At 40.9% G+C, this 13,802-nt stretch overlaps 1 protein-coding gene and 1 long non-coding RNA gene across 2 annotated transcripts in view; both read right to left on the bottom strand.

Moving 5' to 3' along the window:
- Positions 1–1,419: 1,419 nt before the first annotated feature.
- On the bottom strand, positions 1,420–4,130 carry LOC148881644 (uncharacterized). Its single transcript, XR_016113662.1, has 3 exons — positions 4,060–4,130; positions 3,897–3,955; positions 1,420–1,501 (listed from the first exon to the last, which is right to left on the bottom strand). It is a non-coding gene; the product is annotated as an uncharacterized LOC148881644 (long non-coding RNA).
- A 4,487-nt stretch (positions 4,131–8,617) lies between these two features.
- Positions 8,618–13,802, bottom strand: part of LOC148881643 (voltage-dependent calcium channel subunit alpha-2/delta-1-like) — a 42,732-nt gene continuing 37,547 nt past the window's right edge. Inside the window, exon 38 of the mRNA XM_088988727.1 lies at positions 8,618–11,897. Within this exon, the coding sequence (XP_088844853.1) occupies positions 11,775–11,897 (123 nt within the window). The 3' untranslated portion in view covers positions 8,618–11,774. The remainder of the gene's footprint in view (positions 11,898–13,802) is intronic.

Raw genomic sequence — 13,802 nt, 5'->3', positions numbered from 1 at the left:
CATCCTCAGCCAGTTGTAAAACGCCTTCAGGTACCGAAGCACATAAGCAGGAAGTGCTAAAAAAAGGTAACTTTCACTTCCAATCAATCATGGTTCTAAGTTTTTTTTTTTTTTTTTTACCTACTTTTGCGCGATTAGAACGACAATGTAAATAACATCCCGGAAGTACAGTAGAAACAAAACAAAGGTTGAAAGTGTCTAAAAATGTCCCAAGTGGGCAACCTGGTGGGCTAATAATAGTAGCAAAGTGTTTTTTGGGTGAAGCAGGTGTAGGTAAACGCCAGACGTCCGAGTTCGAGCTCATTAGGCCGTGTGTGCGGGTCATTTTGGCTTTTTTTTGGTAAGCACGTGTGTTGGAAAAGTATCAGCAGGTGTAGAGGCATGCTCACATCACACCTGTCAATCAAGCTCAAGATGAAATCCAGACACACGCCCCTTGCCTCTAAAAAAAAAAAAAAAAAAAAAAAAAAAAAAAAAGCAATTTGACAGTTTTTGGGCGTGCGTGCCAACGCTTTGAACTGCAAATCCCCCCTACCGCCAGGGATCTCAGGTAGGTATGTTGTCTTGATGCTTGATGAACTCATTCACTGCCACATATGTGCAATAATGTGTTCACTCCAGTGCCAGGGTTTTTGTCATTGTCACTTGAAATCCAGGACCTACAGAATATTATGTTTTAGGACTACATAAATATTCAATGTAGCATTAGAAACTTTAGACTCTCTTCTTTCATGTAAAAAAAAGTTAATTCGCAAGTTATATAGGTCTGGAGTTATATGATATTGAAATGGGGGCAGATGTGCAAAACACAATGCAATACACACAGATTGGTTTATATAGCGGTTTAGCAACAGTTTAAGTTGTAACAAAGCGCTAACATGATAAAAAAACAAATGCTGCACCCTTGTGGAAAAAAAACATTGCCAGAGGGCTGAACAATTCTTTATCAGCGCCCAAGCATAAACTATTTGTGAATGGCGATCTGTCATATTTTCAATTCCCGAATAAATTTGTGAATGGCAGTGAATGAGTTACGCGTCCATAGGGGGGTGGGGTGGGGGTGATTCTTTTGAAACACACCAAAGCAAAGGGAGTATTAGCTTCCACTGATTGTGGTCCTGCTCACCCCCCTCTCCCACATCCATCCCCCATATCCAAACCGTCAGTCATTCCAAAATGTACTTGATCGGGTTAAACGACAGGCTAACAAAGTCCGTTTTGGCTAACAAACTCCCCTTAGATGACTTTGTTTCTAATTTGCCGTCACCCCGAGCGACACTTTTTAAGATCCTTATCCTCATTTGGATTTTGGGTTGATTATTCCCAGTGAGAAGCAAATAGGAGGGGGGGACGCTGGGCAGTTTTGGGGGTTTGGAGGGTTGGGACGGGGGTGCCAAAGTCTTTGCCCTCTTCCAACATACCTGATTCAATGACCACGATTGGGCTTCTCAGAGGTTGATGCTGATGAGCTGGGTGAGACTCCGGATTTTGCAGGAACAACCTGAGATAGATGACCTGTTAGTCTGATAATCCACAGAAGCCCCCCCATCACCCCCCCATACACACTTAACAATTAAAAGCCTTCAGGAGACAAAACAAAGATACCAAGTGTCACCGGTTGGAATCCATTTTCCTCAGATGATAGACTCCCCACATTTGACCCCTTGGTGTTAGTCTTAATGGCACCGAAGCGGGATTTTTACTCGTCTAATTATTTTACACCCCAGCTGGCCGCCAACTAACCCCCCTCCCCTGACTACCCCCCCTTCCCATACACACACATACACACTTGATCAGTTTGCCTTGTACTCTCACACATGAAGAAGGCTAATCACCGGTGTGATCTCCCCTTTTTCACCTTTGACCCGCCCAACACTACAATAACAACCGCCTCCCCCCCTCCCCCAATTAGAAGGGTGTCTTTTTTCCCATTGCAGATGACAGATGAAGGGGCCGGGGGGGTCAGACCTCCATTGCTAAAGGTTCTCTCGATGCCCGCGGAAAAAGGATGAAACAGGAGGACGGACATCCCCGGCCTTGGGGAGCCATCTTGGAGGAGATGGAAGTCCTGTTGACTGAGACAAACGACTGTCTGGGCGGAGCGGCGGGACGGGGTTTTTTTTAGGAGGGTGGGGGGTTGCACACCGAACGCGGAGATGCAGATGGAAAAGAAATTGAATGGAAGGAAAATGGAAGTTGCAATTTTTTTACTTTTTTCCGCATTGTGAGCGCAGGTAGAGAGATCAAGAACGAGCTGGAGCGGTCGCGGGACAAACCGCAAGGAGATAAGGCCCGAGCGGCGTTGTTCCTGCGGCGTAATAAAAAAGGCGAGCCGCGCTCCAATGAATCAAGGCGTAGGGGGGCTATTGAGGGGGGGGGGGGGGGGGGGGGGGGGTGAGATGGTGGGTTTTTCTCTCTCTGTTGTGTGTTATGTCCAGCGCTAATGGGCAACAGATGTGGACGTATTTTACAAGTGCGTCTTTGGAAAACATTCCCGGCGCATAAATCCAATTAAGTCGCACGAGCGAGCTGGTGAGGCGGCAAAATGTGACCGGCGACCGCCCAAAACGCCTCACTTATTTTATTTATTTTTTATTTTTATGCGCTCCCTTTGCATTTTAGTCCAGTTCAATCACCTGTAAACAGACCGCCGTTCTGACAAATCACATATAAATCCTCCACAAACAAACCTTTACTGTATATGTTACGGCAACGTCCTCCGGGAGGCGTTAGTCGCTCATCCAAAGTCCGTCATGAAGTTTCCTGATAGTGTAAATCCATGTTTGGACAAGAGAGGAGTATGAGAGCCAGGTGATCTCTGCCCTCGGTCTGGGATTTCAATAAAAAGCTTGTTGGGGTGAGATAAAACGACGGCGAGAAATGCGGCCGTCAAGGAATGCACCGAATAACAAGTCATGCGTGCAACATGTTGGCCAAAGTTGGTCTAGGAAGCTATCGGGCCTGGGACAGGCCTCTGGGGGGTGGAGGGGGTCTAGAATTCGACGGTGGATGCCAAGACCTCCGCTTCGGGGTTCTACTTGTATTTTACAGGCCCCGTGAGAAGAGGAGAGCGGAGTTGAGGGATGATTTTGTGGGTTTTGCAACGTTTGGACGTACATTAGACGGAAAAATCGAAATGACCTGCGTGGGACAAAAGTGCACCCTCGACACCCAAAAAAAATACAGTAATCCCCCGTTTATCGCAGTTAATGGATTAGATTGGATTAGCCTTTATGAGTCTTGCAGTAAAGAAATGTAAATTTAACAGCAGCAAAGTGATGAAAGTAAGAGGAAAGGAAAGGAAGAAGTAGAAAAACAAAATACAGGAGCTGCTGTAAAGGCAGGCAATCTCGCGGCGCCATCTTGAAGTCAAAAGAACATAAAAATAACTAAAAGACACAGACAGTTATATGAAGCAGTTCTGGGTGAATAGGAGAGGATCAAAGCCTCCTTTTCACCAATAGATCAGAGACATCATGATGGAATGTGCGCGTCTGCTAAGAGCTAAATGGTGAAAGCAAACACTGAAGCTGTAGCATCTAGCTGGATAGCTAGCAATTAGCTAGCTAGTTAGCGAGCTTTCTATCTATTTGAGTTACTTCTGCGTTAAGTGAACGCTGGCGCGTGTGGCTGCCATTGCTCACCCACAGAAAGAAAACTTAAGCTGTGACTGTAAAGTGACCTTGGGAGTTTTGAAAGGCGCTTATAAATGAAATGTATTATTATTATTATCCATTGACGAAAAAAAGACTGTTTCACATCTCCAGTCCTAGTCCTACGTAAATCCGCTTCAATTCCAAGTCGCGACCTTTCCACATACGCATCGCAGACTCCATTCATCCTAACTCAATTTTGATTACTTTTCCAAAAGGGTGGGCAAGGGAAAAGAAACTCACCTGGCTACGATGTCAAGCTAAAGCAGCTCGACCCATCCTAAACACGAACGACCCCGCGTCTGCGAACACAAACCAGATCAAGATTTACTCTTCTTTTAACCGCTTCAAAAGCCAGCAACAAAGTTCACTTCCTGAAAAGACGGATACATGAGTGAACACGTACTTTATCTCCCAATGAGTCCAGAGATGTCAGGCAACACGAGGGCCGGAGTAAACTGCCCATGACCCCCTGCCTTGCCAGACTCAATCAAGTGCAGGGGTGGCGTGGAGGCGTGGGGGGGATTTTTCTCAAGGCAGTGACAAGTCGGGAATACTCTGAGAACAAAATAAGACAAATGGACTTTGAAGGAAGTTTGGCAGAGCGGACTGCAAAAAACAAAAAAAGTTGCCCTGAGGATTGTTGACGTGAAATCCAGCGCTTAAGCAAATACGCCGCCGGCTAGCTCATAAAAAAAAGATGGATTCCTCTATTTTTTGGGGTCGGGGTGCATGTTTTTGTTGGCTTTTGTGAGATAAAAACAGTCATGGGGGCACTGGCGTGGTCTCTAGGATGATCCGACCCAAAGTCAGCGCTGAACCGCCGCCTACTGTACATGCAACTATTAGCGTAGCAGCTGCTTGTCTGGCAGCTTGTTCGTCGCTAACTAGCACCACGTGTTCGCGCACAACATTGAATCCATCGGCTTTAGTGTCGCAGCAGGAGTGCGGCGGTCTTGCGTGCTTTTATGGACCAGGGTGGTGCACTGGGAGGTGAACGTCCACATCGGGGGCGGACCAGGGGAGTCCCGCCAGGTGCTAATAGATTTCCTGCAGCTTTGAAATGCTGGCTTGCGCCGGCGCCTCGCAACCGAGTCGGGTTTCATCTGCGGGCAAATTACACGGGGAGGGCAACGTTTGACCTTGCCGTCGACAATGCACCACCTACACCCGGGCGGCGAGTAAAATGGATTCCAATGAATTCAGGAATAATGACTTGGTCTAACCGGCATGCCGGTGGGTTGATTGGCTTCCAAGTGAGTCAGTTTATGTTCATCTCTCCAGTCATTAAAGACATAAAAGTTGATGAGCTAGTGGTTAATTGTACCTTTTTGTTGCAGCAGTACAGGTGTCGTGTCAAGAGATGGTTAGGCTAGTTGATGATTTTGCTATCGTAGCACATCTGCAACTCTGAAACACTTTGAAACAAAAGGACAGGGGCATTTACGGTAAACATGGGAAATTTTGTGTGAATGTGTATTTGTCGGCGCTTTTGATGAATGATTCTCAAAACTTTTTATTTTATTTTATGATAATTCAGTTCATAAGGATTATTATTTGGGTCCTGTTATGGCGCATCTGAATTGGTGTGAATTACACAACAACACTGGTGAGAAACCTTTTGCCTGTTCAGATTGCGGCCTAAGATTCTCTTAAAAGCAAACCTTAATTTATCACACAAGAACCCACACGCTCACCCACATAAAAAATATCCTGTGACTGTTAAGTGTCCTTGAGAGATTTGAAAGGTGCTTATAAATGAAATGTATTATTATTATTATTATTATTATTATTATTATTATTATTATTATTATTATTATTATTATTATTATTAAAATATTGTCCTGATTTTTGGGAGGATCCTTTAAAAAAAAGGCCGTTAAATGCCAACTAAGGCATTGATTGCGCCCTCTGTTGGACCGGAGTGTTAAACCTGAGACGTAACCCATTTACGCAGAGCGCGTTCATATGAACACAGATAAATTCATTAAAAATAATAATAATAATAATAAAATCAAAACAGAGTATCAAATAGGTTCAAACGGAGTACATAATTATCCATAACTAACAATAATGAATATGGCAAGAAACATTAGATTTTAAAATGAATTTATATGTGTTCATATGAACACGCTCGACATTAATGGGTTAAGATACAAATTGTGCTTTTGATCATGATTGTGACAGATACCAAAGTAAAATCCCAAGGGACCTTCCACGTGTGCATAAACACCACCAAAGACTCCACACGAAGCTTCAACTTCTCTGTGGAAAATAGCAAAATCTTGATGAGAATCAACCCACAGATGCTGAATCAGTTTGAGTGACATTTGACAGCAGTTTGTTCGACAAGTTCACGGGGGGCTCAGGGGGGTACCTGGAATGCCAAAACGTTTACTTTTGGTCCACTCCGGCGACCGTTCGTGGAAACCTGATAACGCGAGATGGAAAGAAAAAGATAAAGGGGATGCATGACATGGTCGGACCTTTTTTTTGAGTGAGCGTGTTACGGCGATAAAACATATTCATAAACAAAGTAATGTCGGCTTGGAGCGCTAAAAAAAGGGGGGCGGGATAACCCCCTCGGGGCGCGAGACTATCACGAGATATTTATTACCCTACTTGTGAGTGCCTTTTGAGGGGGAGCCAATGAAACGCCTGAAGCGATGTGTTCTCACTAAGCTCATTACACAATAGCAACTTTTGACAAGGCGGAACAATAGCGGGATAATCTTTTTTGTTGTTGGTAAGGAAAAAAAATGAAAGCAATACAGCTAAGACAAATCATGAAATGTATTATTTTGGCTGCATACTCCATTTCTGGCATCAGAAAAAAAATGAGCCAGATGAATCATTTTGGAATCTGAACGGCAATTAAAGTGCAATTTGTCTGAAGGTCACACCAAAAGGGTTCAAACTAAAGCCAAATTTTTGAGCAATGATTTGTATTTGTATTTTTTTATTTTTTACCATACAAATGACCCGGACACCAGGATCTAAAGATAAGCACTTGGTCAGAACGGCGAACGAACGCAACAAAACTAAATCTAAACCAAATTGTCAAGAAGTGGATCAAAAATATGGCAGCACTGTTTTTGATTAGGAGGGATGTTGGTGCCATTTGACTGTCATTGTTGGACACCTCTGGGGTGATTGTGTGTTTTTTTTTGCGCCTGTAATGGGCAGGATTTTCACAGCTTCGATTTGTTCAGTATCTGAAATTGTCGCAGCTTGGAATTGAAGCAGATTTACTGTACGTGAGACAGGAGATGTAAGACAATCTCAATGGATGCTAGAGCTTCACTTTTGCTTTCAACTTTTACCTTGTAGCAGACGTGCACATTCCACCATGACGTCCCTGATCCACTGGTGAAAATGACGCTTTGAGTATCTTCCTCTTTCATCTAGAACTGCTTCATACAACAAAGAGGGTGCAAAAAGGTGCTTAATATTGACTCTTTTATTTAGTTTTTTGTCGTTTTTGTTATGACTTCAAGATGGCGCCGTGAGAGTGGCTGACTTTACAGCAGCTCCTGTATGTTTTTTTCCTATATTTCCTTTCCTTTCCTCTTACTTTCATAACTTTGCTGCTGTGAAATGTAAATCTCCCTCCATTGCAAGACTATAAAGGCGAATCCAATCCAATCAAAATTTCTTAAATCCGCTTAAAACCAAGTAAATTATCTTTTATATCTAAATGCATTTCTTGATTCTGCACTATGTACAGTCTTGTTTATAGAACGGTTTTTGCACATCTACATTTGCACAGTATACAGTTGACATTTTTATTTTGTTATGCTTAGAATATCTTGTTTTCTATCCTTTCACTCCCACCCCAACCCCATCCCTCTTCAATTGCTGCTGTGGACTGCAAATTTCCCCATTGCGGGACGAATAAAGGTATTCTGATTCTGATTCTGATTCTGATTTTGGTTTTGACAACACATCAAATTAATTGCAGCTTAATAAAAAAAAAAGAATAATCCTGTTTAAGATTGACATTGGTTCAAAAGGAATCAGAATCAGAAAGCCTTTAATAGTCCCACAATGGGAAAATTTGCAGTCTACAGCAGCAAATTCAACAGTAGCCAAAATGGAACTGTATAGTGCCACTTAGCAGTTTTTTTTTGACGACGATACTAGTGCAGCGTGTTCTACCGGAAACAAATTCCTTGTGTGTTCTACATACTTGGCAATAAAGATGATTCTGATTCTGATTTGAAAGGGAGGGAAACTATACAAACCAAATGTAATCCTGTTTTGAACCTCATGTTACAAAAAGGTACTAAATGTCAATCAAGATTATCATTCAGAGCCAAATTTCAAACGTCTCCAACTACACAAAAATGATTCTAATCTAAATTCTGTTCACATTGCACACCCTGAAAGTGATCGGAATCTGGATGATGAATACCATACAGGTCCTGATACAAGCTATTCGGTTTAGTCCGAGTCTTTCTGTCACGCGTGTAAAAAATCTGTTTAGACTGATGGAACGATTACGCAGCATGCAAAAATAAACACGGCGCTCATAATGAGAGCGCGGCTCACGCAATCGCTTACATAATCAACCTTTCAAATTCACTGAAGGAGACGTTCCCTGCGGGACGCCGGGCCAGATATCAATCAGAGGCCGACTTGGGATAACAAACCCAAACACAACGCCGGCAACCTCTCGGCGTAAACCGAGCAAGGAGTCTGTGTTTGCCAGACGCAAAATCCAGAGCCGCGACCCTCGCTTGCCCCCCCCCCCCCCCAACCCCTGGGCAGGAAATACAGCATGTGCTGTTGACATCGCAACTCATCCGCGAAAGACGAGGACTAACACTTGAGGAAAAGTTAGAAAATACGTCCAAGAGAAGCGTGGAAGGAAGGGAAAAAAAGTGGAGGGGGGGGGGGGGGGCAGTAAATCTTCAATCTTCATTATGGGGCTCGATCGGAGGGTGGGCCAGGCGCAACTTGCATTTGGTCAAGTTTGACGTCAAATTCAAAAAACACAGCAAACATGAGGAAATTAACTCATTCACTGGCATTTCCGAATTTATTTGGAAATTGAAAAGTGTGACATGTAACACCATTGCCAAATTTGTTCGGGTTTTGTTTTTTTCATGCTGGGGGTGTCAATAAAGTGCTGGTCAGACCTCCTGCAATGTTTTTTTTGTACCTGCAGCATTTGCCTTTTGTCCATGTTAGCGCTTTGTTACAGCGTCATCTGTTGTTAAAGCACTGTATAACCCAATAAGTATGGATTGTATTGTATTTTGTACATCCATCCCCATTTCAAGCTTATATAACTCTAGACCCATATAATTTAGGAATTAACATTTGTTTAATTTATTTTTTATTATTTTTTTGATGAAAAAAAAGAGCGTTTAAGGTTCTAACACTGTATTGAATGTTTATGTCGTCCTAAAGCTCAATATTCTGTGGGTCCAGCAATTTGAGTGAAAATGACAAAAACCCTGGCACTGGAGTGGACACATTTTTTGCACATCATCTGGCAGTGAATGAGTTAAAAACCTAAAACCGATTATATCCCCATCCCCCATTGCATATAAACACTGTAAAGTATACACATGATGTCACACTAGCAATCGTCAGGAATGGCCATTAATAATAATAGTATTGTAATTTTTTTCTTGCTAAGAGTCAAACTAATATTTTGTCTACGGACTATAAATGTTTCGGAGAAGACGGACAAAGGTAGTAGAACTCTGTTCTGTCACCAAAAATGTTTTTGTATAATATGTTGAATCACAATGATTGGTCTCCAAGCGATCGTTCACCAGGTGCTACCAAGACCAACAAAAAAATGGCTACTATTTCATTATAAAAGGTGGTAATTGGCCATTTTTAAAATGTCCCCGCTGATTGTATTTTTTTTCTACGCTCCATTTTTAACGTGCGTCATAAAACCGTAAACTGACACTTTTTTTTGGGTGGGGGTTGCACAGCTGCAGTCTCGTGCCAAGTGGACGTCACTAACGATTAGCATCCATCGCAGCTCGATCGGCTAGCCCGAGGTGACCCCCGACGTTAATTTATGGGGTCTTTGGTAAGCAAATTGGCATTGTGGTAGACGTCGGCCGACCATCAATAACTAGGGCAGTCGTGATCTATTGAGGGAAGAGAAGGGGCGGGGGGACTCCATACAGGCAGCGGATCGTTACCATCCAATTTTATTTTGAATATTTGCACATGGATGATGAACACAAATTGCTATCGGAACTTTGGTTTTGTACTTTTTTTTTTAACTTACGTGTAACCTGTTAAAGCAGAGGTCCCCAAACCCCGGGCCGCGGACCGGTACCGGGCGGTGCAGAAAGACTAAATAAGTTACATAATTTCCGTTTTATTTATTATCTGAGTCCGAACTATATTTTATTTTGAAAAATGTGGTGTATCTTATTTTGAAGGTACGTTTAAACATTACCATGGTGACCATATAGCGTTAAGGGGGAAGAGACAATGTTACATATGTTGTTGTTGGCGCAATGTTACCAGGACTCTGCTAATACAGTTGTATAAAAATACACAATGGATTCACGTTTACTATTATATTTAAAAGAGAGAAAAAAAAAACAGTTTCCATGCCTGTCGTGTCATTTTATTTTGTTGTATTTATCCGCCGGTCCGTGAAAATATTGTCTGACATTAAACCGGTCTGTGGCGCAAAAAAGGTTGGGGACTCGTGGGAGCCTAAGATTATTGATATCCACATGATTGACAGTATTTTAAAAACTGCATTTCTTTGTCAGTTTTATGTCACTAACTTTATTTAGACAGATCTTTCAGAAAATGTATCACATACCTTTTTTTCCCGATTGTTGATAAAGTGTCCGACAAAATATCATGTGGACTGACTGCTACTGCTGTGAAACACAATTTTTAAAATACCCGTGGACAGTCTTATAAAAATAAATAAAATAATATAAACAGCCCTTGGCGGGCTCGTTGCTAACACACGACACACACATAACACAACCGCATAGCAATCCGTACGATTTATGCGACCTGTACGGAATTTCCGAGACACTTCATTTCCCGAGGCGACAGCATTGTATTTTTGCACTGTTAACTTTATTTTAATTGCATTTATTTATATATTCACGGTATCGATACCACTCAGTCGATGCTAAAAAGTGGGATGGTAAATTGTAACGCAAAAAGAAAAAAGACTGGATGCTGTCTCCTCAGAGAGGAAAAAAAAGGCAGTAAGGGCTGACGTCAATTTGCATACTTGGTTCGGGAAAGGAGATGAATTGGTTATGGCACTTGTTATTTTTTGTTTTTTTCTCCCCTTGTTACTAAATCACAACCACGTTGTGAGTTCCATCGAAAGCGCCTGAATTATAACGTACAACCAATGCGAAAGTGACGTTTTTTTGACATTGAAGCAGAAGAAATAGAAGGCAAAAAAAAACCATCGTAAAATCGGACCTTGAGCGCAAGACAACCATAATAAATAAAAAGCTACATTTGCATCCGATTTGTTGTCATTCCTGCAAAGTCGTAAGCAAAGAAAGGATGATAAAGCAGACTTCAGTAGCCGTTATGCACAAAGTGCAGATATAGTAGTCTGGAACCTCCAATAAATAGTTCCAATAAACAAGCTAGCATCGGAATCACATCAATGGCACTAGAGAGTTTTCAGTCCGGGTCATACTGATTGGTTGACGCGGTACGCATGGCAGTTTTCCATCCAACAATTCCGGACGGAAGGAGGCTGACGATTCGGTTTGGACGAAGAGCACAAAGTAAACAAGTTCCAGAGGCAGTGGTTGGGAGTGGGGAAGAATCCAAACCCCGTCCGAAAAAAAAGAAGAAATAAAAATTAGCTGCACCCCGGCCGAGGCGGACCATGGCGACTTTTTTTTTCTTGCTTTAAACTAACAAGCAGACCACTGGATTGGAAACAAAGCGCTTGCTAGCTTCTGGCAGTTTTGAATTAAAAAGTCCAATAAGGCAGCCCCACTAGAGGAAAACAAAAGTCCTCTTTGGGTCAGGACCATCCGAGGGCTCTTCGGGCCAAAATTGTCAAGTTCTTCTCGTTTGTCATTCCGGAGGCATGCTGGTAGAGAAACGGTGGTGGGACGAAAAGAAGGGGGGGGGGGGGGCAGGTCATGGCGGGACGGGACGAAGTCCGGAGCCGCATAGTACCCAGTGAAAGAACAACGGAAGGGCCAAGGTGAGCCAGAATGATGGACTCAAGCCGGATGCTCCGCCACAATCAGGGTCCTCCTCCTGGAGTTCCGACATGGGGCGCATGGTTAGCGCTGGGTTAGCGACGTTAGCTGATTTTGTTTGAGGGATACGTACAGATTTTGATTCATGCAAATGGGTGAGCGCTGGCAATTGCTCCAATGCAACAAAGTGCATGGAAGGATTACAATACATGGAAAAACATGCTAGTTCAAAGCCAGGCGGGCAAGAAGATGGAGAAAACATCAGCGGGGAAAGGCGAGGGAAGTGGAAACAGATGCCGGCGGAACGAGCGTGCTGGTGACAGGTGCGGAGCGACACAAAACATCAACCTCCAAAAATAGTGGAAAAAGCGGATAAGGTGTATGATTTTGGGTGAAAAAAACCCGGCAGAAATGACGAACTAAGCACACGAACAGTGGCGGCAGTAACACGAGCAGCGAGGACACTGAGGGGGAGCCGGAGCTACACCGGCACAGGGCCTCGTCATCCTAAGCACAAGGCCAATGGCAAAGCGGAAAACGAGACGGGAAATCATGCACTCAAAAAAGCGCTTGGAAGAAAATGAAATTAGTGGGAAGCAATGTAGGTTAATAATAGTGATAATAATAGTCAAAATAATAAGAATAATGTATTATTATTAACATTATTATTATTATTATTATTATTATTATTATTAGTAGTAGTAGTAGTAGTAGTAGTAGTGGTAGGAGTAGTAGTAGTAGTAGTAGTAGTCGTAGTAGTAGTAGTATAACAATAACAATGATAATAATAGTATGAATACTACTATTACTACTACTAATAATAATAATAACAGTAACAGTAAGTAATAATAACAGTAGTAGCAATAATAATAATCATACAATCAACAATAATAATCATCATCATTATGATTATTTTAGCAATAAGATTATTATTAATAATAATAATAATAATAATAATAATAATAATAATAATAATAATAATAATAATAGATACTGATACTAATAATAATAATAACAAATAAACTTAATATTCATATTATTGTAACAATAATCATAGTAATAGTAATAATATTTATAATATAATAATAATGATGATGATAATAATAATAATAATAGATACTACTACTACTAATAATAATAATAACTAATAAACTATATATAATAAATATTCATTATTGTAACAATAATCAGAGTAATTTGTAATAATATCTACAATAATATCTACAATAATAATAATAATAATAATAATAATAATAATAATAATAATAATAATAGTAATACAATATTATTAGTACTATGATAAGAATAATAATAGAAAAATTATAATACAGTAAAAAAATATAATACAGTAAAGTCTCGTTATATCGATATCGGTTATATCGATAGTACTGCTTATTACGATACTATTTCTATGAACGCAAGGAGAAAATTTACATGCCGCAGGATCGGATATATCGATAGTCCGGTTATATCAATATTTTTTCCGACTCCCGAGAATATCGATATAACGAGACTTTACTGTAGTTAGAATAGTTATCATAATAATACTAATAATAACAAATATAATAAATAAAAGAAAATAGTACTAATTATTATTATATGTATTGATATGTTTTCTAGTCGTAATAATAATAATAAAATAAATAGAATGAAATAATAATAATATGTCTTTTTTTCTAGAAGTAATAATAGTCATAATAGTAACAATAATAAAAACATAATAAAATAATAATAATAAAGTATGGCATATGAGAAGACGCTTAGCTAACCAAGCGCAATGTGGCAGCCATAAAGAATAAGTATGGAGTAAAATTAGCATAGCAGCAAAATGCAGTAAAAAAATCAACTGTGTAACATTATTGAAGCAGCAAAAAGCAACAATATAGGATAACATCAATCCAAATAAGCAAAAAGCGTGATCCGCAAGATAAGAAGCCATGTTAGCGAACAAGCAATCATGGCG

This window comes from Hippocampus bargibanti, linkage group LG22, assembly GCF_051943395.1.
Source record: "Hippocampus bargibanti isolate YZ-2025 linkage group LG22, ASM5194339v1, whole genome shotgun sequence".
Lineage (NCBI taxonomy): Eukaryota > Metazoa > Chordata > Actinopteri > Syngnathiformes > Syngnathidae > Hippocampus > Hippocampus bargibanti.
This window is presented reverse-complemented; position numbering and strand designations above follow the sequence as displayed.